The sequence below is a fragment of the Alosa sapidissima genome, chromosome 1 (genome assembly GCF_018492685.1).
Source record: "Alosa sapidissima isolate fAloSap1 chromosome 1, fAloSap1.pri, whole genome shotgun sequence".
NCBI lineage: Eukaryota > Metazoa > Chordata > Actinopteri > Clupeiformes > Clupeidae > Alosa > Alosa sapidissima.
Window position 1 is genome coordinate 25,638,746 of NC_055957.1, and position 27,934 is coordinate 25,666,679.

Sequence of the window (27,934 nt, forward strand, 5' to 3'; positions counted from 1 at the left end):
ACACCATAACCACCATAAAACTTTATATTAGGCCTACAACTCCTTCCCGTCTCCACTTCATCAAACTTCACCCATCCGTCCACCCACCTAATTCCAAGAATGGAAACACTGACCAAGTAATTTTATCTTCCTCTTCCATAAAGAATGCTAGTAACCATGGGGGCCTGATTACACATGACTCATCCTTTGCAGAAGCTGTGCAACATTTAGCATTATGCTGTCCACAGATGAATCAGTTGCCATGACTCTTGACCTTATATCTTACACCCTGTTCTGAATTGTGACATTGTGTCTACCCTTTTTTGACATTGTGTTTCTGCACAAACATAGACAGAGTCATTACACTGTCAGACTAGGGTGTGTAAGGACAGCACATTTAACCCAGTCATTGTTTGGATAGGAACATGAAAAAAACACTCTTAAATCTTGATTGCTTAAGCACCACCCAGTTTGTTACAGTACAGGTATACAGCGCACTGTCACCCACTGAAACCAGCTTTTTAACTGTGATCAATATTTTAGTTTAATCCTTAGTATAAGATTTCACCATGACTTCATTTGTGTACAATTCTAGAGTTAGGGCCTACTGGGTCAATTGTCACACTGATAAACTAATAAACATAGATGGCAAAAAGTGTTTTCACCATGGCAACAAGCAATGTAGCTTTGGTAGCTATACTGTAGTTTAGTGAATATTTTTGCTTCTCGTTCAGCTTGAGGATACACTGTCGTCCATAACTATGCTCATGTCTTCCATTAGCTCATTCTTGGCAAGCTTCCAATAAATTATTTGAGGCGATAACACAGCCAGACAGTGCAACAACTGATTTGACGGTGCCAGCAATTTAAGATGGGGAGAGGAGAGGGAGTAAAGTGAGAGAAATATGAGTGGGGGAACCATACACAAGAGATATCGCTGACCAAAATGATGATAGTTACATTTCATGGAGAAGTACTGAAACAGCTCTATCCAGTTATGCAATGCCAGCAGACATGTAAGAACAGCTATAAGAAAAGTTGGACGTTGGACTAGCATTGGTGATGCCTGTGTAGAAAAGCTGCCTCACAGCTCACAGTTAACAGCCTTATATCAGAATAGCAATATCCACATAGCACACCAGAGCTCCTCAACCTTTTGGGGGCTAAGGCATTCCAAAAGTAAAACCAAAGCTCCAAGCCACACCGACTGAATATGAAAAATGTCACAAATATTATTATAGGCCATAACAGCTGGGTCTTCATTCTCATATACCTGTATTTTTCCATGAGCTGAGCAAAAGAAAGGCAAGTTAGACATCACAGATTGGGAAAGGTGATTTTACTCTTGCCATCTAGCCATCTAAGAGTCGTGAGATGGATCTCAGCTTCACATCATAAAGTCAAACTGAGAAGGCTATGGTAGCCTACTAAAAACCACATAAAAAAAGTTATAAATCTCTGACTATACTGAAATCCTTTTTTAATTAAGAAGCTGTGTCATTGATGCATGTAAAAATGCCCCTCTTGCCTATAAGAGCCTGTACAGAAATGCATTTGGTTCCTCAAAATTCAATGGCACACCTCACTTTGCCTCACAGCACACCAGTTGAGACTGGCATGCAAGACAATAAAACATTACTTTCACGGGCATCACATTCCATCTACAAGATATATTAAACACCAATGTTCCACAATGAGTCACGCTGACGGTCATCATTATGATTGAACACTCAGACAAGCTGACATCAGGAAAATCACCCTTTTATGTTATACACAGGAAAGACTATTGGTTGGGAAAAAGCCATAGTGGCCAATGAACAACAAATCCCATTTAACATACTGTAACTCAGCATGGCACAGGATACTAACAGAATCAATGTAACACAGCAGGGCGCAGGATACAACAATGTACAACTAACTGATGGGAGCTGTAACACACGGGATCTGTATAGTGCACTCTGAAGAGTTAAAAACAATAACATGGCACAACACCTCCAGAAGGCTAAAAAGTAGTGTCTGGTATCCTGGATCCACCCCCTTCCACATTCATGATGGGTTAGAACACATTACTACCAAAGGCGCCAACAAATTCAACCAATAATATTTCACACCGTTGTGTTATTTCAGGTTCATTTATGACCTCTAGTCTGTGTGTGCCTCAACATAACCTCAGCAGCCTCATGCAACTCCTGAGAAGGTACCATCACACTGGTGTGACAAGGATGTTATAAACTGAACATTCTAAAGAATATTTTGGGTTCTAGAATAAGCATACCACCAGCCATCTCCACCGCCTTGTGTGTGCTTGGCAGCCTTCTGCTACCAATTCTGTATATTTGACCTTCTTCCTTTCAAAGCCTTCCTCCATCAGATCCTCAAAGGGAATTGTTAGCCCAATTAGTACACAATGTGCTCACACTTATACACCGGGTCTTGTCTCATAGCAGCTATAACAATACACTGTGGAGCCAAGTTTCCCAAGCTTCCCAATCCCAAGCTTTGCGCCATCTGCCTATATGGTCTCCATGTGCACATTATGCACTTCTCTGCCCAAAATAAATTCTAACGTCCATGTCATTAACTGACAAAGAGTTTACGAGGGGCGATGAAATCTCCCTAAAATTGGAGATACATATACAGTATATATGCCTAGGGTCAGATACAGGACAGTAAGGTCTGTATACATGACAAAAACAAATAATCTCCCATGATACAGTACTGTTAACAGGGCTGCTGTGATAAACCTCCCAACTGATTCACATAATGGGGAAAAGGAAGATATGTGGAATGTTGCTCAACATTCTCCAAACAACAGATGGGATTCACACATTGGAGATAGAGAGGGATTTTTGTTGACACGCCAAATCCTCCTGTTATCACCAGTCAACCAGCTTCAAACCTTTCTAACAGCACAGCCATAAACACAGCATAGCCTAAAAATCACCAACACTCTCTCACTCAGCATCCCTCATTTCCTTCAGCCCATATAGCCATAACAAACTCAGTTGTAATGTAATTTAACAATGTGCTTTTTGTAGTCTTTTTGTGTCTTTTATTGTTCTCCTGAACGGTCACATGCAGCGTAATCTGTTTGGTAGCATGTTTGTGATGATCACAAGCTTCAAAAATAGAAATGCAAGGTTACAATTTGGTTTGAACTTCCGCCCAACTTTGTCCACAAGACCGTTAGTCATAGCAAATGGTCTCATCATTGAAAAAAAAACTTTCTTCCTTACTTCATTGACATGCCATGTGCCAACTCTCTTTGCTGCTGACATTTTCATTTGGTAAATATTGAATGCAATTGAGTGACCATCCAAAGGTTACAGAAGTGAATATGAGGCATGCTCTCACTTCTCTTGGTGATCATATTATGTAAAGCACAACAAGAACATGGTAACAGCACTGCCCATGACCGCAAAGCTTTTCAAAGAATGGTCAGGTCAGCGCGGTGCATTACAAGGACTGAGTTACCAACTAGCACCTTTACAGCCAGTGCTTCAGGAGAAAGGTCAAGTGGATCCCAGCCACAGTCTCTTCACTCTCCTACTATCTTGTAGAAGGTATAACAGCTTTCAGACCTGCATGTTGTCACAGGTGAAGGACGCTATTGCTGGCCCCGTCAGTTATTGGCTACCCAGAGGAGTGAACTACACTCACCTAATAAGGTTCAGTGGCAGGGTTAGAAAACATAGTATGTTTATTTATTTAAGTAGATAAAAATAGTCTCTGGATAGCTGGAATAATCCTCTGGGTCTCAGGAGACTTCGAGGGGCCAGCCACCCCTCTTGTTGGAATGCCGGACTATGCTGCACCAAGTGGCCATATACCCTGGTGCTCTCGCTCTCCCTCTCTCGAGATTGCTGCTACCTTGGTCCAGGTGAAACCGCTCCTTGCGTACCGTGTAGGCTAGCCGCCATGCCTGATGTCGTCCACTAACAGGGTCTGGAAAAAGTGTCTCGCAGCAAACATGGAAATCCTTAATGAAAGCGCACTTCATTATGACAATTGGAGTGATAACACACAGCAATTCACACTTAATAGGCTGTTTGGACAAGTTACCAAGATCCTACAGGCATTGGCATTACGTCACGACGGCACCAAGTGGTTGAACCTGGGACAGGGCTGGGGGGAACAGCAGGGCATTATGGCAGTCCGAAGCACTAACCAGTAGGCCACGGCTGCCCAAATACGTCACTTGGCAAGAGATATGCACCAGTCCCTATGAGATGAATGAACGGAAATGTACTATTATCCTTCTTTCCTTTGACTTGGCTGTTCTGTGGCTGCTTGTGGGAAGACAAAGCTGAAACCCATAGCAGGAAACTCACCCCTCCCCCACCCCTTTTCCCACCCTTTCTCCTCATAACACCACAGGAATCTGTCCTCTGTTTCTAAGTGTTAAGAAAACACTGATCAGGATGTGTATGTGTGTGTTGGACAGAACATTGCGTTATTTGAATGGTCTCATACTTTCAAAGATACAACATACAGCAGGGCTATTCAGTTAGTTTGTAATGGGGGCCAGTTCATGAAAAGCATCACAACTGAGGGGCCGGAGAAATGCAGCTTGAAATATGAGTCACATTAACAGCTGTAGATACAATGAACAGCAGCAATATGGGTGTTCAAATGTTGTATTTTGTACATGTATAACAACATCATTAGCCAGTTGTGGATTAACAGTAATGGAATCTGTGCTTTGCGCAGTAACTGCTAGGTCCAAGATTTCCAGTGAGTACAAACAGGATTCAAACACTGTTCAGGTGAAATAATGTGTAATCAGTCGCATATGTAGCTCTTCTGACTTACTTGTTACATTTGACATGCCACCATTTAAATGAGATGACCGTGACCTCTAGATTTTTTTTAGCAGTGGGGGCAGGCCAGTCATAATAGCCTAATAATAATAACACGGGGGTCCGGGGGTGATTTTTTTTCTTTGTGGTTGCTAATCACACTATTTTAACATGTTTTGAGAGGGACAGGCCCATCTTTTTTCTGACGCACGTCACGGTACCCCATGCATTAAACCAAATGTCACTGCTTGAATAAATGAAAAACATAGCCTACTGGACATGGGCATCGTCATAGTTCACGATGACAATGAAAACGTTTAGCCTACTTGGTTTCTACAGAAATTACGTTTTGTGCCAACATATTGTAGAAACACAACCACGGCCTTTTTGGTGAACGGAGGTGCAAATCATCTCCTTTAGGCTACTTTCTTTGGTTATTAATATAGTCTACGATTCACTTTAACCACAAAACGTTTTGCCATCGCCACATTTACAACTAGATGTACCGCAGAGCGGTACAAAATATGACTGCCGCCCAGTCCAGCACATTTTTTCCACAAAAATAAATCACGCTGAAAGGCCTATATGATTCTAACTGTCTCACTAAATTGCATTATCCACACTCAATTCTCACTGGTATCTGCTAGACAACAAGTACCAAAACATGATTAGTTCATAGATTTCACATGTAAAATTCATTTTATACAAGCCCACCTCCATCTTGCCTGTTCATAATTCTGAGAAATTCTTGAATTGTGTGCATGTGTGCATGTACATGTTTATGTTATGTGTGTGGGTGTGTGTGTGTGTGTGTGTGTGTGTGTGTGTGTGCGTGCTTGTGTGCGTGCCTGCGTATGTGACTGTGCATGCATGCGTACATACAGTATGTCTACTGTGTGAGTATGTGTCATACGTATAATTACTGTGAATGTATGTGAGTATCTGTTTGTGCACATGTGTGCACATGAAATGGGTTAACATGACCCCTGGAGGCAAACATACGGAAAAAAATGGTCATCCTAGGCCCTACAGTTCTCAAGATATTCACAGAGAACTGTGTCTGCCCTACCCTCCTTTCGGGGGGTCCAGTCCAGCGGGGGGGCTACAGATCAAAACGAAAAACGACGGTTCCATGCTATCCATGTGGGGTTACATGCCCACCAAGTTTTGTGTACCCCAGTCTTTCAGTGTCCCGGGAATCCTTGTTGGTGTACGGTCACTAAATGTACACATACATTATTTTATTGTAAGGCCCCCCATGAACGAAAGTCCACGAAACTTGCCATGCATTCGGAGGGTCATAATGATCCTACACTTTCAATTTCGTGCAGTTTTGACCATGTCAGCCAGAGATATTGTGATGAAAACACCTAATGTTTTGCTTTTTAATTTTTAACTAGGTGGCGCTATACATGAAATAAGTGGTAATGGGATAGGTTGACATGCCCCCTTAAGACCAACATACAAAAAAAAGGTGGACCTCCTAGGCCCTACGGTTCTCGAGATATTTACAGAAAACTGTCTCCGGCCACCTACAGGCCAGTTGGTGTATAGTAACATAAATAAATTTATTGTGTGGCCCCCCATGAACGGAATTCCACGAAACTTGGCGTGCATTCAGAGGGTGTCATAATGATCCTACACTTCCAATTTCGTGCAGTTTTGACTATGTTAGGTCACAGATACCTGCGATTACAATACCTCATTTTTACTTTTTTGTGTTTAACTAGGTGGCGCTATACATGAAATGAGTGGTTATGGAATGGGTTGACATGGCCCTTTGAGATCAACATACCAAAAAAAATGGTCCTCCTAAACCCTACGGTTCTCGAGATATTCACAGAAAACTGTCTGCCCTACCCTCCTTTCGGGGGTCCAGTCCAGCGGGGGGGGGGCTACAGATCAAAACGAAAACAGGAGGTTCCATGCTATCCATGTGGGGTTACATGCCCACCAACTTTCGTGTACCCCGGTCTTACAGTGTCCTGGGAATCCTTGACGGAAATTTGGACATGCGAAAAAGAAAGAAAAGAAAAAAAATCTGACTAAACCCATGACCGCCGCTTCGCTGCGCGACGGTCATAACTAGAAAAGCATTTCCTGAAGGAAATACAGTGCATGAAAATGCAAAAATATGATGTAAAATATCATACAGAGTAAAAACAAACTATATTGGTTGCTAGGTAGATGAGGTTTAATATAGTTGGAATGACTGAACAGTCAAATAAGTGGATAGTTTAAATGGTTAAATTATTTAGGTAGATAGTTGACGATAACTGAGTTGGAATGGCTAAGTTGGAATGGCTCTAATGTTTGCTAGCAGTTATGCTAACTATGTTAACAAAGATAATAATGTTAACCAAGTTCCAATGCTAACTAGCATGCTAACAATGTTAAAATGCTAAGTATGAGTCTGTCTCAATTGGTGTACTTACGTGAGTACACTTTTGTGTAGTACACTATGTGCACTGTGTGCTTACTGGCGGAGTGCGCAAATTTTAACAAAATAGTATTGTCTCATATCAAACACTAACTCCGTGCACTTCACGGAAATGACGATCGCAAACATTTTAATATAACTTTATTGGCGTCCTCAATTCGACAGTGACATGGTCATACTGTGTCAAAACATGAACCGTTTATGTTATAACTTGCTTGTACCTCCGTAAAGTCTGTTTTCCACTGCTGCTGCTTCAGCTTTCTCAACCGCGATTACCACGAGTTTGAAAACGCTCCCTCCCCTTCCACTATTTGGCCAAGATGGCGTCCGTTAAGGGCGAAAAGTGTCCAGCGTTGCACACTCAGCTTTTTGACCGTTATGAGTGCACCATCCGGGAACTTGCAGCGCCCTTCGTGTCGTTGGAATTTTCAGTGTGAACACCCTCATGCACTCAAATTAGGTATTGTAAGTGCAGAAGTACGCGATTTGAGACACAGTCTATGTTAACCATGTTACTTAGCTGACTTAGTTAATCATTTTAAGTAGTTTTGCTAAAACTGCTAACTAGCATGCTAACATGCTAGCATGCTAACCATGTGACTTAGCTAACTTAGCTAATCATTTTTAGCAGTTTTGCTAAAAATGCTAACTAGCATGCTAACATGCTAGCATGCTAACTATGCTAACCATGTGACTTAGCTAACTTAGCTAATCATTTTAAGCAGTTTTGCTAAAAATGCTAACTAGCATGCTAACATGCTAGCATGCTAACTATGCTAACCATGTGACTTAGCTAACTTAGCTAATCATTTTTAGCAGTTTTGCTAAAAATGCTAACTAGCATGCTAACATGCTAGCATGGTAACTATGCTAACCATGTTACTTAGCTAACTTAGCTAACTAGCTACAGTGGGTAGGAGTCATAGTTGATGACAAGTAACAGTTACAATGGCTGAACAGTTAAAAAGTTCAGTAGTTTAAAGGGTTGAATTGTTTAACAGTAAAATATTATAGTGAGGACTTTTATTTTGAAACAGTTTTTGGCGGAGGAAGCAGTTGAACAGGATGTGTAGTCTTAATAGGGCCAGTTTGTATGCTTAAAGCCTGAGACTGGCAGTTGGTCCAGGTGGCCCGAACACCTGCCATAGGATTCTAATTGCTTAACGGCTCTATTGTGATGTCATCAGCCCATGTTAAGTCTATGGGGAAATTTTGACTAGTTTTTAATTAATAGTTTAAAAAGTATAAAAGTTACAAAGCTGAAAAATACATAGCACCCATGTCCTAAGTAAGACCTACGTAACATAGTTTGAATGAAGTTTCTACGTTAAACGGTTGAAGCTGCATTAAACGCGTTAGAAGAAGAAGAATAAGAAGAAGCCTAGGAAGAACAGTACAGTGCATTTTCATGCACTGTAATAATACAACTGACTGAAAAGAAATGAAAGGATAGATAGAAAGATATGGAAAGGACATCCTGTGTGAGTGAGGGTTGCTATCAGTAATATTTAGAAGCACCTATTTCCAGCCGTCCACTTTGTCCCTCTGATCCAGCAGATAAAAAAGAGCTATTGTGAATGAGGGACAGGGAGGGGTGGAGGGATTTACAAAGTGATGAGAATGCTAGAGGCAGATTAGAAAGAGAGAAGCCCTTATTCAGAAACCAGAACCCACTGCGGAAGAGGGGAGACAGAGGAGAGAGGGGAGAGAAGAGATAGTTGCCTTTGTTGGTTCTGTGCCCCCCCCTGGCAATACAACTATTCAAGCAGGTGGACAGTAGGATTCTAAGTGTATCTTGAAGCACGCAAAGATATCTTGTTCAGGGAACTCTTATGACGGAGGTGCATTGTCTAAACTAGAGGTAAGCTACTGCACAGCAGGAATATGGCGATCACATAGGTGTTGTCAGAGAAAATAAAGCAGAATTTCCAACTCCTCTCCATCCCCTACTTCTGCAATCCCTTGTAAACAGCAAGTCTTACATAGCCTGACGAGCCAGACCCACAGTAAAATAGGGTCTGGGCAGTCACCGTTCGCAGTGCTCAGTCCGAGGGGCGGGATAATCAGTTGTCTTTCAAATTCCCTCTGCACGCAATAGGACAGCGGCAGCTCTATGATCCCATGCGTTTCCCACCAGCGGAGCTAGTTGGCTAGTTCAAACGTTTGCCAACTTAATAAAAGCTTAACTCGTGTCACACTGTTCGCCAACAGCAACATCCATCTTATTTGTTTTCAAGTAGCAGGGAATTCAAGCCAAACCGTTGCAACTCTGCCATCAATCATTATGTTAAGCCCACCTAACGACTCTATACACGATTTCATTGGCCTGATTGAGTTTCGATTTCTGGAGCTCACAAGCCAACGGAGAGTTGCTAGCCCTGGCAGCAAGGGGCGCGTCTAGATTTCTTTCTATCTTTCTTATGATTGCTTAATAAGGCGTACAACAGTATACAGTAGTCTTAACTGTTTGCAGTGCTTTAAAACTGCAAAACAAATTACTATACTTATACTTATACAATAATGCTTACCACAAAATGGTAAAGATGAGTGAAAAGGGTGAATTAGCTTATTATTATATCACACTGAAAATGTCTGAAAACTCCTAATTCATTTTGAAGGGGGAAAAACATCCCATATCTCATATAGCAAATACGCCACAATTATTGTCATTGTTGAAAATCTTATAAGCAAAATATTTAAATCAATGAATTTCTGTTTCACTAAGGTATACATATTAAATAACATGTAGGCCAAACGCCCCTAGACCTTTAACATGGGAGAGACAAGATATATTTACATTCAAAATTTCAAATAAGGCAAAAGTGTAGTCTGTGCGAACCTAACAGGTTCTTCTGGGTTCGCCCAGCCTAGAAAATATGTGGACCTTCATAAATCAGACAATGACTATAAAAATGCTACTTATTATCTCAATCAAGTAGAATTGTGACAAACTTGCCTGGACAAGGATCACCAAACCCCACCCACACACAAAATTAAAGTTCAGATCGATACAACACACAACATAAATTAAGCATCTGCCATGGCCATGTCGGTCCAATCTTATGAGATGCTCCAGGATAGGCAGACATCAGTGAAGGAACCATGTTTCAGTGAATTCACTTCAAAGATATCTAGATATGTGCTACCTCAGTTCAAAGAATGCTGCAATAACTGCATGCATTCTGTGGGTGCATTTTTACACCAGATATCTGGATACATCAGTCTACCTACGCAGACAACTGATTAAATAAATGCTGTCTGTGAATTTTAATATGTGTGGCCTTCCACACTTCAGATAAACCCTTGTGTAATGAAATCATTATCAAACAATTAAAGATATAATAAAGCTACCATGCATTAAGGAAATGCTAGGGCCAGAGTGTCAAGCAACCCACAACACTTAGCAACAGATTAGCACTTATTTAGCAAAATATGCTTTATTTTAATGTAGAACAGTGGAATACACCATACAAAGGACAGCATCATCGAAAGGTTTAAGAAACCCAATGTACATGAACGGCTTCAATTTAGTCATACATTCCTTTATAGCCTTTTTATTTGTTCATATTAGCTCACGACATTAAAAGTAAATTAAGGCAGAGTGACATGAAAATGGTATGGAATTTATACTCTATTGCAATCTAGTTCACTGCTATAATGTTCTTAATGTTCTGTTCTTGTAATGCTATTAATATTCTTGCACATGGCCCACTGTGCTGTGTGTGTGTGTGTGTGTGTGTGTTTAGGGAGTAAATCACAGTGCAAGAAAAATTGAGCACATGCTAAGAAGTGTTGTCAGGAGAACAACTCCACGAGAGCTCATCCACTGGGTGGAGGATCCAATATCAGAAGAGTCCGTTGTAGCCGAAGTAGTGTGAGCTGTTGGAGTAGCAACCCTGGGGGGGAGAGATTGTGATGCACGTTTATATAAACATCCTAAGACAAAGTGCACTCATAGACACATTACGCATCTGGCAGGACCAAACATGATGATTAACAAAAATAGTCTTTGTCTTATACTGATGTAAAAGTGTAGCCTGGTATAACCACACACAAATTCAATAGCATTGCAGTGATTGGCTGCTCTCAAATGATCATAATTGAGATAATGGTGTACTTCAAATGCTTTAAGATAGCATATTGTACAATGCCAGAACAATGAACATGAAGCTCCTCTCCCACATCAAAGATTACATAAATAAAAGATAAAAAATAATTTCGGTTTTGGATAGGGCAGCAGTCACCGTTGCCACAAACATTTCCTGTTTTGACTTACCTGGGGAATAGGTAACAATCGTGATCACTCTTGAATCCTAAGGAGGTCAACACAATCTCCCTATTGCAGTCTGTTTTACTCTTCACATCCACCACTTTAAACAGCTCCACTGGGGATATTAACATTGATACTTCGTCTAAAGCACAGACACGGTTTTCCAAATTGATCAAAGAACATGTGGTGATGTTAAACAGGGTTCCACCATCAGTACAGCCCTCCTCTGTAAAGCTTCGGTCAGCATTTGCTGATACGAATGCCCCAAAACGCACCTCAGCTCCTTTTACTGCATTGATGTCATCAAAAGTGCTGGAATACACAGTTCTACAATTTGTCCCATTTTTTAGAAGGCGCATGGCGTCCATCATCAGGAAATGTAGGGACTTAAACTGGAACTTGTTGGTGTAGTCGTCGACATTTCCACCGTTGGTCTTAACAGCTCCATTGACTTTTTTAAACAATTTCCGAGAATTACTAAAACTTTGCAATGCCCGAGTATGCTCATGTTGACCTCCAGAGATCAACTTAACGCAGCCCTTGGAACCGTCCCACGCTGACTTAAATTCACTGCTGTTGTCGAGCTCTGTCTGAAGAATTCCTCCGTCTTTGGCCAAAATTTTTTGCAGCATCTGCTCTCGGCATGCAGAGTAGGCATCGTCTACTGCATTTGGTGCCAAATCCATCTCGAATGAATTTGAAGATACCTATGATGGACACCAAACAAGGTCTGATCAATGAAGCTATTCCAGCTGCTTGACACTCCTTCATTTCACATATATAACAGAATGTATGAAATGAGAGTGATGCACCCAGCATGTAATATTGACACAAATGTATACTGGATACAATGTTCAAGCATACAAAATAGAAACATGAAAGTGAAAAGGGAGACTTACTTTATGAGTAACAGTAGCAAAGAGCACAAGTGAGGTATACCACATTTCCCACCCTGCCATTGTAACCCTGCATACGAGATTGTGGGAAAAGGACAAACAGTGAAAAACAAAGAGAAATGTAAATAGACCCAGACACAAAATGCTTCATAAACTAAAACGACAAACTTAATATTGATGCATCAATTCACATTTCTTTGTTCGTTTATCAACACTTTAGAACCCCCCAAAAATGTTCAAATAGTACCTCATTTAGATTTAGAACAGTGCAAAAAAGAGATTAAGTTTAGTCAATCAACAGATTTTTTGAACAATTTACCAATAGAGCTGAAGGACCATTTAAAGACAGAGTCGTTAGCTTATGTCCACTCTTCCCAAGAAATCATCTGGCATATGCTGGCATATCTTCAGTTACCATCACCTCTTCCTTCCTCCAACTGCTTACAGGAAATACCACAGGCGAGTTTTCAGACTCGCCATGTGACTAGTTTGTCAGAAGAGCTGATTCAATAGCATTTTCTCATGAAATATTATTATATATATATATAATTATTATAAATTGGTATTATTATCTACACTGAATGAGTCTACACTTTTTAGCCCTGGGCTAGTGATACACGACAGACTTAAGTTTTCAGTTAAAAAAAAAAAAATTGAACTAAGCCAGCAGTAACTTTCACCTTAGGCTGAACAATAAACTCTAAATTGTGGTGGAGAGTTAAGTAGTCATATCAGATATCCCCATACAAAGGCCTAAAAACAGTGTTAAGCAGCCCTAATGATGAAATGCTGCAATAATGTTATCTGTCTGGGATATTTTCATTTAATAAATAAGTTTCTTTGTATTGATATTATGTCTTTTCTAAATGTTTGTCTAACTTAAGTATCAAACATGCCATGGTTAACTTTCCTTACCACAAATGAGAACATTCACACACATTTCTCATTCGTCTTAAAAAATAGCCCAGTTTTATTTGTTGTTAAACCTCCCTGTTTTACCAGCAATGGCATTACATTCATTAAGTTCATTACATACACACACACACACACACACACGTTCATACAGGAGCATATATACATACTTCACTTTCAAAAGTACTGCACTGAAGTTTTTTTACATTCTTAAACCCAATGAGATTCCTCAGTTAATATGCCTGACTGCAAATATCATCTGTGAATGTGATTTAACAATAACCATGTGAAGATAACAGAAGTCAAATCAACAGATGTAAAGCAAGGCAACATAGCATGCGGTCAGCTGTTTAATTCCTTCAGTTCTAAACATTCTAGCCTTTGTCTGCACAGAATAAGATTTTATGACAAAGAGATCAACTCGCTACTGAATTAAAAAGTATGAATCTTGACTTCTTACCAGGTCGCAGTAGTCTAGCACAATGTCTTACTTTTCGACCCTTCCGTCATATACAGAAAACAACTCTTACTACCCTCCCTCTTCAAAAAAAAAAAAAAAAGAGATCACATTGGACACCCCCATTGGTTGAACATTATGCAGAGATGATAGACTTTGGATGCCCTCTGGTGGCGCAAAGACCCATTACACCCAAATATTGAAAATATGAACTCAAACAGTGAAATAAATAAACACAGCTCAGATAGTATCCTCGTGTGACATCATCAATGTTACTAAATTAGTGTTCTAAATTAGTGTGCATGTAAACCGATTTGAAAGAAAAAAAAAAAAAACTCATTGATACCCTATTCTCTATATAAAAATAAAATACACTTTTTGTCTTAGAAAAAAGTAGTCATCAAGGCATTCTCCAAACAAGACCAATATTGCTGTGAAGTCTTTGGTGCTCTTTGTTCATGAAGACAGGAGGCGATGTCCAAGGTAGCTATGGTCACACTGATTTTCCGTAGCAGCAAAGCATCTGCGTCAGGTCATAATAAGATGGTCTTTACTGAGGCGTCATAGTTGCGATTGCACGACAGTATTGACAATTACGCTTGCACGGCCATCAGTGCTACAGGTCCTTTCAGGTAGAGAGGATTGTCTCGTAGACGCAGGAGTGAAGGGAAAGGTCTGTGACTTTTTAATAATGGGGATTTGGACACCAGTATGGGTGCTGCTATGGGGCATGACATCGGGACTTGTGTGGGGACTGACATCAGGCCTGATCTGGAGACGCCTGTAGGAGCTTTTTTGGAGATCAAGACGGGGAGGACTACTATGGGGGTAAATTTGGGAACTGGTCTGCGGATGGACACTGGGACGAACATCGGGAGAGACGAGAAGACTGCTATGAAAAGGCCGTTGGCGACTTGTTTCAGGGAGCAAATGAGAGCCACTCTGTAGGACTATGTGAGGGCTGCTTGGGTAAAGCATATGAAGACCAGCTTGGGGAACGACTGGTGAGGGGATTTGGGGACTGGTTTGAATTGCCACAGAGGGATGTGTTTGAGGGCACACAGGGGAACTAGTTTGTGGCCGCAAGCGTGGACTGGTTTGGACAGGCACATGTGGACTCCTCTGAGAAAACATGTGAGAAATAGTTTGGGCACAAATATTGATACTGGTTTGGGTAGGCAGCAGGGTACTTCTGTGGGAACGCAGAGGGAGATCAATTTCAGAAGTCGCATTTGGAATGTTTTCAGGACGCTGAAAAGGACTGGTCTGGGGACGCATATGGGAGCTATATCGAGGGTTGGCTCTTGGGCCAGGGTACACTCTAGTGGGCATAGGCCTAGTTGTAAGGTGAGGTTTCCACCAGGGACGAACGTTGTAGGCAATCATGGGGGACTCCTCCTGGCAACTGGTCACCTTAAAGTTGATTTTCTCTGAGTTGAAAAAGGTAGACTTGCTGGGGGGTTTACAGGACGGGAATTTCAGTACAGAGCAGGTCATCTGGGCTTCTGAGAGGCACCGCATGTCCCATTCCTTTAAGATAAAAATAAAAGAAATTCTGTAAATGCTTTTTTCATGAAACCATGTTTGATATTACTTTTTAGGATCCCAGTTGAAAATTAAAAAATAGTTCCAAAATAATATCTTCCCTACATATAACACTCATATCAAAACTGGCTATTTTAAAGCAAATTAATTGGATTCCTTTGGTGTCTGCAAGACTATGCACTTCATGTGGTTTGTAAGCACACTATAACCAACCTCCTTGGAATCTTCATCGCTGTATTCACTTTCAGCATCACTCTCTGCAAGGTTTAACACAAAAAGACAGAGTATAAAATTAACTTTTTGGCTTGTCTGCCAATGGCGGGTAAAAAGAAAAACATTGTCAGAGAAAATATATATATATATTTTTTTTTTTTTTTTTTTTAAATCGGCCACAAAACTGTCATTATCAAAAAAAGATGTAGACCTAACCTAAATCCATGTTGCTGCCCTGTCCTAGATCTTTTTGTACCGAGTTAGTTTTGAGATGCATAGGCTACTTTAAGTTAGTCCCTCGTTTCTGATTTAGTGCAGTAGTTTCGTCATCCACACCCTGTGACATGCCTGCTGACTGTCACATAATACAAATCATAATATCCGAAGCATGTGTGTAACTAACGGGAGAAACATAAAGAATTCTCCAAAATATCAGACGTAATTGCACACACTGTAAATCAATTAAGACAGTTTAGCCCCACGTTTCTCCTTACTTCATCCTCCTATAAAACACCTGCTAGTCAGAACATTCAAATAACACCATGTTCAAAACCTTGCTTAACGACACAGTAACGATTCCCCTAAAATACGTGACATTACAAATCAAACAACGTTGAGCTCCCCAGAATAAATGCAATCACGAAATGGCATTGCATTAATCTGATCTGACACCGTTAACTAACATGCTCGTTTGCTCCGACTAATCTATCGCAGCTGTTTTTCACAGCAGAAAAACAAAATGTGTGCAACATCAAGTTTTGCCTGAAGATATAGCGATGGTAGACATTGTCATTTAAAGAATTGCAAAACATAGTCTACCAAATTATGTAATGTAGACAAAGTCCGTAAACTCTCTTTTGCGGTGCTAAAAGTTCAGTGAAGTAAACGTATGTCAGCAACCTGCTAGAGGTGAATGACCTTATTTATTTTACTTGCCAGTGCAGATTTTTACTTGCATTTGGCGAGTGACAATTTTAAACCCTGCAAAAAAAAATCATATTAAGTGCTCCAAAAATCGTCATCTTAAACCAACTAAAAACACACCACTGACCAAGAAAAATCTGGTCTAAAGCGAAAAAGGGCATACAAGCACAGCTATTTTGGAGGCACACTGACAGGAAATGAAGGCAGCCCTTAGTCCCAGGTAATGACTCATCCACAGGATGAATATCCTTTGGATTTTTATTCAGTCATTCGAACATTACTGGGGTAAGTTTAGCTTTTTTCAGGCTATGTTTTTGTAAATAACTAAGTGTAAAACTGTTTTGTCGTTGCCTATGAGACCACGGTGAAGTTTCCGTTTGGATGAGTTCAAATCATAGGTGAGTGCAGATGCATGTAGGCTATACTTTGCTAGAAACACACACGTTTTTGTAAAGCAAGGTTTGGTGTAATCCTGGTGTTGCATACACTGTCTGGCGTGCAAACAGATTCCTTCAGATGGCTGACTGTTAAAAATCCATCCGTTTCAGGCAGTGTGTTTCAGATCACTAAAATAGGGCCCCGTAGTAAGTAAACTCCTTTTCTTAAACATTCCTGATTACTAGGCCACCCGCAACCCAACCTACCTCCACAAGATGAAATTGGAGAGACTTGCAAACGAGGGTAAACAGAGCTTGAGGTGACTGGTGGCACCTCTCTCTCAGTAGACACCTGGCTGTCCAAAACTCCCTCATGCTCAGTGGTCACCTCCACCACAGCACACACATCAGACATTTCACTTATCACCAACTGGTCCTCAGCAGAATCCACATTGTCTGTAAGGTGGGGAAAACAGGAAATTACTCACTATATTAAAATGTTCTTTTCCGTCTGTACCATGTCATGTATGTTTCATTTTTGACTGAGCAATCACAAAACAGACAGCATTCTGGTGAAAAAATAAATCTTTTAAATGCAGGTTAAGTATTTAAAGGATGACATGACCCTGAAGATAATAAAGCACAAATCCCCAATACTGTTTTTTTTAATTAACAAACAACTAACTGCATTTTAACATTTACAGGTGTGACAAAATGAGCAACCTATATGTAGCAAAACCATCATACACAACCATGGCATGGAAAATATCTTATTACATTTACAAAGCAGCATCACATCTTGTAGCTGCTCCCTCAGATTTTACAAATTCAGGCCATATGGATCATGAACATATAGGGCAGGGGTCGCCAACTCATTGATCACGGTCAACCTGTAGATCTTTGGGACTTTCCCAGTAGATCCCGAGAATAGCAGGAAACATAAAAACACAGTCACCAAATTCCTGCATGTTCGCCAAGGTTTACGGGGCTTAAATTTCAGCGCGGGATTGCGGGTAAAGCACATTATTTAGTTTAATCTTATTATTATATATAAGTCCCGCAACTCTATAGCCTAGAAATCTAGACGCACCCTAGCGGAGGGCTAGTCTAGCAACTCTCCGTTGGCTTGTGCGCTCGAAAAATTAAACTTCTATCAGGCCAATCAAATCGTGTAGAGTCATTAGGCAGGCTTAACATAATGATGGATGGCAGAGTTGCAACGGTTTGGCTTGAATTCCCTGCCACTTGAAAACAAATAAGATGGATGTTGCTGTTGGCAACAGTGTGACACGAGTTAAGCTTTTACTAAGTTGGCAAAAGTTTGAACTAGCCAACTAGCTCCGCTGGTGGGAAACGCATGGGACTCATAGAGCTGTCCTATTGCGTGCAGAGGGAATTTGAAAGACAACTGATTATCCCAAATTTGTCTGTTGAGGGTAGAGAACCCCAGGGATTGTGTGTGCATTGCAATTTTTCTTAAGATTTTCACAAGTTTGGCCAAGTTTAGCCTCAGTTATGAATTAAAATGTGTTTAATGCAGTAAATATAAACTGTAGAGATGCAACCTGCTCATTAAAATGATTACAAATGGGATTTTTTCTCCCAGTTTTTTTTTTCTTTTTCTCCCCCCGCCCCTTTGGCGGCCCTCAGTTAATGTTGGGTTCCTGAATTGGCCCTCACCAATCAAAACTTTGAGAACCCCTGCACTAGACCCCTCCTTAGGTCATTAATTGCCACACCCCTTGGCGCATTGCTCAATAAAAGAGATGGGCATGGCGAAAAACTTGAGTGTACGATAGGAATACGCTTTGCGTCGTGATGATTATACGCTTTGCGCCGCGCTTTAGACTATCATGACTAGGGTTGCAAAATTCCAGGGATTTTCAGTTGGAAACTTTCCATGGGAATTAACGGGAATTAACAGGAATAAACAGGAATTAATGGGAATAAACTGGGAATTTTTAATATGGCAAGTTAGTCTATAACAGGGAACTTAAATGTAATGGACAAAACCCCATCTTGCAGTTTAATATTAGTTAAAACAACCTGATTTAATGCAATTTCAGTCAAATTTCTACCCTGCACATATGTCAATCACATGCACACAGCAATCGCCATAGGCTGCTAGACATAAAGGAAACCTATGGTGCGTTCATATGCATGGGGAAAAAATGTTCCAACCAATCGGATTTTGTTGTTGAGTGGTGTGGTGTGGTGTGGTGTGGTGTGGTGTATCTTGGGCAGTTCAGTGTTGCTAGTTTAGCACGCTAGTAAACCATAGGCAGAAAATGGGATTCCCGCTAGCATGCTAGCTAGCTTTGTATGCTAAGCTAAGCGAAAATACGAACATACAAATCATATTGCTTATTACGAAACAAAATGTTAATGTTTGTATATGAAACAGTTTGTATGAATTACCCAAAATTCCCAGTTAATTCCCGTAAATTCCCATAATTTCCTTTAATTCCATGAAAGTTTCCAATTTGGAATATTTTCAAAATTCCCCAGCTTAACTTCCCATGGTAAGTTTCCGGAAATTTACCGCCCCTTTGCAACCCTAATCATGACACCTCAAACGATGGGAATCAGCCCAATCCGACTAAATTTTCAATCGGATTGAGAAAGGTGATGTATTCTATCTGATAATCCGATTGATTGAAAAATCCACCCATGTAAACGGGTCCTCTGATTGTTGGAGTACATTTCTTCTTTCTGTGCAGGTGCTCCCTATGTGGTAATAATGCAGTGACGTAAACAAATGAGTTTCCATGGCGGCAATACAACTACGAGCTTCTATGATTAAATGCTTGTTCCAACGCAGATAAAATGCCAATCAGTTTATTTAACGTTCATGTAAACAGTTAGGTTGAAATCATGAATCAGATTAATTTCAATCTGACTGAAAAAAATAAAATAACGTCCATATAAACGAGACTACTGATTCAACAGTTTTCCGCCATTCTTATTTAATGTCATCGATCAGACAACGAATGAATTAATCAAGAAAATAATCGAAAGATTTATCAATTATAAAAATAATCATCAGTTTGCAGCCCTAACTACAACGTTTTCAACAGTTATATAAAGTGATCAGAGACTGAAAATTAATCTGGAAAAAAAACAAGACCAGTGATGGCAACAAAAATATTACTTAGACATCCATGGACAAAAGCAAAACTAAAAGCTTAAAAGTCATAACTACACATTACTGCTTACCTATGGTAACTGTGCTATCAGCCTCATGCTCCACCTGGTCTTCCTCCTCAGCAACTGGTTCGTCAGATCCCTTAGAGCTGCCATCGTCACCAGAGTTATGCTTCTGTGAGATGGCACAAGAAATCAGTGGAACTTTTAGGTTCTGAAAGACAGGATTCTTTTTCCTCCACAGCGCAAAACAGCCGACTTGTGGGTCAGACTAGAGGATTTTAAGAATGAGTCCCAGGCACTGTTTTGGCTTTGGCAGCTTATGCAATAGGCTAAACAATGTGAGAGGCATCTGCAGCAGGCACAGACATAGGCTAATGGCTTGTATTCACCTTGATTTATTATTTATTACTTATTATTAAGTGTCATGATGCTGACTGTGACTGCATAAGTTTTGAGACAGTGTACATTAAAGGAACCTAGTGAGGTACCTGCAGAAGCAGCAGTATATCCTATTATTATGAACAGGTTATGACTATGTTTTAGTGTTAATTTCGTCAGACGAGACGAGAGGAAATATGTTCGTCAACAACCTTTTTTTTCATGACTAAGACGAGACAATGACGAGACGGCAGTAATGTCCTGAAACACTGACTAAGACTATGTTAAGATGCATTATTGTTGACGAAAAAAGACGAGACTAAAATGTTTTGCATGAAATAAAAACTAAGATAAAATCTCTCTTCATTTGCATCTACAAAATGAGAAGACATAATATCTAGCTGTTATGTTTTCAAAATATTCCGAATGAGTTCATATGCAACAGCTTTCCTGTAGGCTAGTCTACGTGCTGTTGCTGCAACCCTGTGGCTGCAACACGAAACTACATGGAACAAGAACACTGGAGATTTCTGCCAGAGTTAGCAAGATAACTACCTACGCTTTATGCCACAATGCTACATACCCAGAAGTTGAAGCTTCTCTCATACAAATTAACATCCCCCAGAATGTCCATACGAAAATGTTCATCATGTAATGTCAACTATTTAACTAGTTAGACTGATGATGCAAAGTTTGCTAGCAAGTAAGCTAATATGGAAAGTTCGCTAGCAAGTTAGCTATGGCTAAGATGGAGAGTCTGTTTGGGGAATGTGTTGTGTTTGGGCGCATATCGCCATCTAGCGAGGCGGAGTAAAACATTAATACTTTGGTCTACGACAGTGTTTCTCAAACTTTTTCAGTTTCAGGACCACTTAACTAACCCTAGCAACAAAAAAAAAAGATTAGACCTACTTCAACAGTAGCCTATAATTAGTCTAAACTATAGGCCTACTCACTGAACCACCTTGCTTATTGTCTTTGCACTTTGCTTATTGTGTGGATTCATACTGTATGATTTAAACTGGCATATCTTACATAGACAGTGTTGCAGAACTGTTTTTACATACAAGTTGGTTCAATATTGCAAACAACTCATATATATTATATTTTACCACGTCTGCTCGCGGACCACTTGGGATAGCTTGCGGACCACCAGTGATTCCCGGACCACACTTTGAGAAACACTGGTCTACGAATATGACAGTGGTCCAGTCAAATCTTTTACTGTCTATGGTCAAATCCCAGCCGAGCTACTGTAGCTCGACTTACCTGTGCATGTAAACATACTGACTGACAAAAAATCAGAATGAGTAATTATAACAGACGAGTAGCCCTGTGGACACACAATATTGTTGGAAAATTGAGATGTGTGAAACACTATTTGACTCAAATGGTAATCAGAAATAATTTGTTATAAAAAAAAGACTAAAATGTGTTGACTAAAACTGACTAAGACTAAGATACCTTTAGTTTTCTTTTGACTAAAACTAGACTAAAATGACGAGAGTTTTAGTCGACTAAAACTTGACTAACAAAAATGATATTTGAATGACTAAATATGACAAAGACTAAAAAGGACATTTCGTCACAAGACTAAGACTAAGACTAAATTAAAAATAGGTGACAAAATTAACACTACTATGTTTAAAGATAAATTCCAGCGTTTAATATTCCACAAAATTACAAATAGTTACTCAAATGGTTGACTGTAAGCTATAGCGCTCAACTTTGAATTTATTTAGGCTACTTGTAGTAGGGAGGGCTACTTCACCATTAGAATTTCTACGCTCTGGGTGATACTGACTCAAGTGACTCAAAGGACTTAAGGGGTCCGGATCTGTTTAATGAGTGATCCAGGATATCATGAGTCTGTAAAAGGAGTTGAGTTTACCAGCTATAATACAGAGTGTACTTCTTTGGGAAGAATAGATTTAGCAATTAAAAGTGAAGAAAGAAACTAACTTTTGCTTTATTTTGTCTCTTCTCCAACTTCTTTTTTTCTGAAAAAAGAGGAAAAACATTGTGAAATTGAGGGAAGGAATAAACTGGCAATGCAGGACAGGTAAATAAGGTGGCCTTAGTTTTAAACCAATTTGACCTATTTGACCAAAGAGAGTCAAATAGGTCAAACCAACTATTACACTATTGAAACCACTCTAATGCAATGTCACTCATTCATCCATTACTCTCGACCAATCACCTGCATTCACCTGTCTTATAACAACTGTGAAACATTCCTTTTTTTGTAAGTTGCTTTGGATAAAACCTGCTCTGCTGCCTAATGATGTCCCCTCATTCTTCTCCACCACCAAAGACCTTTCGTTCTTTAAGTACCAGTAAATCTACAGAATTTAAATTGTAAAATTCTCTGTGAATTAAACCTTGGAATCTTTTGAAAGAACTACTTCTTTGTGACCTGGAAGATTTCCACAAACCAGCCTTTGTGAAGTAAAAAAGGTCAAACCTTTAATCACAGCCCGCTCAGCAGCCGATAACATCCTGTAAACTTTGAATGCATTGTTGCCTTTCTTAATACTCTTGTCCTTCACTTCTTCAATGTCAGGAAGAGAATTCATTGCACAACGGAAGTTAGCCTTCCATGTCTTTGGATCAGGCTGGTCAACTCCTGGATGGTATTTCCCTAAAACGAACAGGAAAATTGTTTGGAAGAATGACATTAGACATTATGGGAGTGTGGACAAAAAAGTTATTCAAGTATCTAAGGAAGAATGCTTAGCATCAATATCAGGACACAAAGAGCATGGATTTCAAGAGTAGGATGTGGTGTGATGTACTAATACTACCTTATAGATTGATGGATTTAATCATTAAGGATGTGTACAAATAAATGACACTTTCAAAATATAGCGTCAAGCGGTGATGTACTGAAGCACCTACAGTTCCACAACCCATGACAGTTTGTAATACAACAATAAAACTCTGAAGATCACCTACAAAAAGGACCCAAAAGCTGCCATCTTTGGCCATATAAGGAGATCAGGGTACCCTCTTTGTCCATATAAGGAGATACAGATCTCTTTATATGGGCAAAGATGGCAGCATTGGGTCCTTTTTGTAGGCGAACTCCAGAGGTCTACACCCAATCAAACATGTAACACCACAAATCTTTGACACTACCATGCTGTGTCCACTATGTACTAGGGTTGCAACGGTACAGTGTGCCCATGGTCCGGTATGCATCACGGTTTTTGGGCCACTTAAACTTAAAAGCAGATCCGACGTGTCATTTCACTTTCACTAAATTTGAGCGATGTGGGCCTTAGTAGCGAACAACGCTGCTTTGGTTTATTTTTATCACAAATTATTGCTGACAGGCAACAGAGAGAGACTGGCTTGTTTTCTCTAAGAAGCAGACTCTCGCTCTGCACTAGTAACAATGAATATAGCAATATGTGACTAGGCTTAGGCTACATGAGTAATGGCATGATAATGGCATGTCTTGAGATATTAGTTGGAGCACCTCCTCTAGACAGAATTTCACATCACAAGAGCATGTTGGCTTTTGGCTGAATTTTAATTGGTCATTGGCGACCATTTTATTGAGTGAGAAAATGAAACTTAAGGAACTTTATGGGACAAGGTATTTCCTGCATATAGAGTACATGCACACTTAACCTGAAACAATCTGATGAAACGTCAAGAAATGGTATAGCAAAGACCAGTGAAAGAGCCACTCTTTCTGATACCAGATGGTGGAGCTATGCCAGATTGCCATTTTGCACGTGTATATCCAATAACCTGTGATGTTTGAATCATGTCAAGCAAAGCATGGCATAGCCATTTGAGCAAATTATAACATCAAAAATCACTTCACAATTTTAAAGCCAGCATCTTTACATCATGTATACCAATTTTTACAGGAATCGGATGAATTTGTGGAGAAGTACATCAAAATAAGTTCCAAAACCTACAGTGTGTTGAACATTCATTGGGGCTGGCTCCAAGAGTGGGTGTGTAAATAGAATCTGTTAAACTTTAGACAATATACTATGGAATAATACAGTTGTTGTAACAAACAATAATGTCTAATGTGATGTGTGAGTTGTCTGTCAGTCAGATAGCCTATTAGCTTATGTCAGCTAGCATTCCAAACATAAGGGAATGCCATAGAATCCCCAGATAACACCCAGGACCAAGCCTTTGTCCCTGAGTATTCACTTAGATAACTGATTTTTTGTGCAAAATTTTATCAGTCTTCACCAATGGGAAGTCTGATAGAATGAAACAAATCACAATAAGAAGAAACCTTACGATGTACGAAACACAAACGATGCAGCTTTACACCTTCGGGGCAGGCCACAGCCGACACCACTTGGTCCTAGTAAAAATGGGGTGAAATAATTGCTAAGCTTAGAAATGTTAATCAAACCAATACCTGTGTGGATTGCCCAGTTCATAAACAAGGGTGCATCTTTATCAAGATCCCATCCGTGGCGTGCAGCATGCATCCATGGAATTTGGAAAATCTTCTTTTGCTGTTGGAAGAATGTTGTCGTTTCTGTAGTGTTTTTATGACAGGCAATGTGCAATAACATATCATACATTAAAGTATGAAGGTTTGTCTATAAAAATAAAAATACTAAGGGCCATATTCTCCCATCTGGCATAAATTCTTTTTCAGCATTTCCAGTTACGCACTTTTGATTTTTAAAACACATTGACACATTTGACACATTTTTCCTTGAGCATTCTGTTCAAGCTCATAGCATATAACTTCAAAATTGAGGTGGCCTTATGAAATAGGCATGATTTATTTAAGGTTGCCTCCACACTTGGTCCATTTAACTGGACCGAACCCGAGTGAGATTACTCCCCCAACCCTGCCCTGCCCCAGCTGGTCTCCCTTCACATTAAATTTTTTTCATCATAGAAATGTATAGTTAGTTTATGTGCTGTTTTGTTAATATTTATGTCAACCTGGCATCAGTGTCAGTTAGGCACTTTCACTATGCCATGAGCGCGTAGTGTAGAATGAGAGTGATGAGGAGATCCATGCAGAGACAGGCTGTAATGAGAAATGAATTTGCAGCTTTGCTTACGGAGCTGGAGCATATAGCCTATGTGTGCCCTCAAGGTGAGCAAGTTGTGTGGTTAAGTTATATCACACTACTGCAGTGTCTGTTCAAATATGCTATTCCTGCATAAAACATGAAGCCCATTTACATGCCTGCATGTAGGAAGCCTAACGGCTGTTGTGAGTCAAGTCTACATGTTTAGCCTTCTGAATAACTTGATGATAGACAAATCCTTTTGTGGAATGATAAATCATCTGAAATGGACAATGATAGAACTTAAAAACAATCTCTTGTAGCCTACATCACGCTCTATCTGCCACTCATTGTCTATAGTTGATCAAAATGACATTAGCCTAAAACTTTGAGTTAAGGCTATGGGCCCAATCTTGGCGATCTAAAACTCAGTGCAAAGCGCATTGTTATCACGACGCAAAGCGCATTCCTATCTTACACTCAAATTTTTCGCCATGCGCGTCTCTTTTATTGAACAATGAACTCAGGGGTGTTGCAATTAACAACCTAAGGTGTGGCCTGGCGCATTATCTAAAAATAGCTATCTTACACTATCTAAAAAGCATTACGCCACTGACCAAGAAACCTGGTCTACAGCGAAAGGCGCATTTGAAGCACAGCTAAAGACATACTGTCACAAGATGTAAGCAGCAACTCCTCTGCAGAATAAATGTCCTTAGGATTTTTATTCAGTCATTCGAACATTATTGGGGTAAGTGTTGCTTTTTTCAGGCTATGTTTGTTTTCGATGGTAACCCATTGTCAGTCAATAGTGAAAGCAATTAACTGTGTATAACTGTTTTGTCGTTGACTATGACACCACGGTGAAGTTAGTTTCACTTTGCCAATGAGTTTAAATAATAGACGAGTGCAGATGCATGTAGGCTATTCTGCTAGGTTTTAGTAAAGCATGGTTTAGTGGAATACCTGTTCCATACGGACTCACGTGCAAGCAGATTCCTTCAAATGCGCCACTATCAAAATACCAATGTGCTGTTTGAAGTTGCGCTGTTTGCTGTTAAAGGTTCCCTGTGTACCGTTTTCAGTTGTTTGTTAAAGGAGAATTCCGGTGTGATTTTGACCTAAAGTGTTTTGAAACATGATACCGAGTGTGAACGTATGTCTCATAGCTCATCTCGGCTTGTCCCCTGCACTCAGAAATCTGGCGCTAGTTTTTCAACAGTTTTTCAATGGGTGTGCCTCGGGCATCGGCCTAGCCATGCAAATAAATCACTGTTTTACACCATTTACGAGGCTCAAAGTAGCTCCATACTTCATTGGTAGACTTCCGAGGGCCTTGACATTTAAAATGAGAAAAAGCACTGGTAGTTTATTTACAAGACGATTTATACAGAAGTACCTTGAGGAATTTTACCGTTCGACGCCATCTTGAATTTAGTCACGATAAGTCGAGCGACGAGTACGAACGAACAAGTATGATAAGGGATCAGATTCCAAAAATAATTCAGTGGAAATGCATGGACTCCAGTTGCTTCCAGTAGCAGCAACTGGAATCCATGCATTTCCACGGAATTATTTTTGGAATCTGATCTGAATCTTCATTTACATCTACATAGTGTGGGGACGACTCCACGGTCCATGTACGTGCACCATTTTAAAATAATGGTGGCCAGCAAGGTACATATGCGAAATACAGCTCAGTCTTTGCCGTCTGCATGCATAGAAAAAACATTAGCTTGGATTCATCTGCAGAATTTCCCTACATTTAGCAATGTAAGTTACGAACCCATTTTCTACAAGCCACATGTCTTCCTAACATTCCGACATTGAAATTGTATTTTGTCGTCTGCTCTTTCTGGTAGTGTGCTTAGCAATAAGTCTCTATCCATTGGTACCATGTTTATCGATCCTTCTGGCTTATAAAAACAGACAAAGTGACTGCAAAATAATAACGTTATGTACACAAACCAACGCTGCACACCCATTACTCTTGTTTGAATTACTCGCGGACCCGTGATCGGATAGATATGCCACGCATGTCAGATGAAAGAGGAGACTCAGAGCGATCATTTGATACCAAGTACATCCTTCTGGGTTATAAAACAGACGAAGTGACAGCAAAATAATAACTTCATATAGCTGGACTTACCCCACGTTTTTGTCTGTTCTTGTGGCAAAGCATGTTTATAATCCAACTCTATCGTGTGTTTCTCTATGGCAAAGCATGTTTATAATCCGGTTTTCAGATCCTATCAAATTCCTGCATGGCATCCAATTCAAGGCTCACATTGCATCCCAATTTGTTCAACAAAGAAACACCTTTTTTGCCTTTACTTTGTTCATGGCAATGCAGTAAAAAGTTGAGAATCATTATGACTGCATACCATAGGCACGCAGGCTAACACGCAACCTCGGGTCAAGTCAGGTCAGATCAGTTCGTGTCACAGATATGGAGCACAGAAAGGTCATTTTTCCTCACTAAATAAAAAATGGCATTTATTTCCGTAAATCCCACACCACATATTTCTGTAAATTGCTCAGCCCCAGAGTATCCCTCCAACATGGCAATTATATTGACCGATTCAGGA

At 40.0% G+C, this 27,934-nt stretch overlaps 2 protein-coding genes across 5 annotated transcripts in view; both read right to left on the reverse strand.

Moving 5' to 3' along the window:
* Positions 1–10,639: 10,639 nt before the first annotated feature.
* si:ch211-145b13.6 (ecto-ADP-ribosyltransferase 5) lies at positions 10,640–12,818 on the reverse strand. 2 transcript variants are annotated; one of them, XM_042059424.1, is made up of 4 exons: positions 12,704–12,818; positions 12,388–12,454; positions 11,495–12,195; positions 10,640–11,114 (listed from the first exon to the last, which is right to left on the reverse strand). In XM_042059424.1, exons 1-4 carry the CDS (start codon positions 12,721–12,723, stop codon positions 10,973–10,975), a joined length of 930 nt encoding a protein of 309 aa, XP_041915358.1. In that variant the 5' UTR covers positions 12,724–12,818; the 3' UTR covers positions 10,640–10,972. The 2 variants fall into 2 exon arrangements, with proteins under 2 accessions (XP_041915358.1, XP_041915425.1); XM_042059491.1 differs by lacking the exon at positions 12,704–12,818 and adding an exon at positions 12,632–12,652.
* The window catches only part of LOC121680027 (interferon regulatory factor 2-like), a 35,236-nt gene continuing 20,021 nt past the window's right edge, over positions 12,720–27,934 (reverse strand). The window contains exons 3-10 of one of the 3 annotated variants that reach the window (XR_006021557.1): positions 24,734–24,833; positions 22,802–22,978; positions 22,300–22,337; positions 20,029–20,131; positions 17,080–17,268; positions 15,512–15,555; positions 13,757–15,283; positions 12,720–12,824 (exon numbers count right to left, since the gene is read on the reverse strand). Coding sequence is in view for 2 of the 3 variants with exons in the window: in XM_042059206.1 (XP_041915140.1) it covers positions 14,315–15,283; positions 15,512–15,555; positions 17,080–17,268; positions 20,029–20,131; positions 22,300–22,337; positions 22,802–22,978; positions 24,734–24,833 (1,620 nt within the window). In the remaining variant the exon portion in view is untranslated. Of the gene's footprint in view, positions 12,825–13,330; positions 15,284–15,511; positions 15,556–17,079; positions 17,269–20,028; positions 20,132–22,295; positions 22,338–22,801; positions 22,979–24,733; positions 24,834–27,934 lie in introns of those variants that run through there. The other 2 variants (XM_042059206.1, XM_042059322.1) reach the window with 2 other exon arrangements.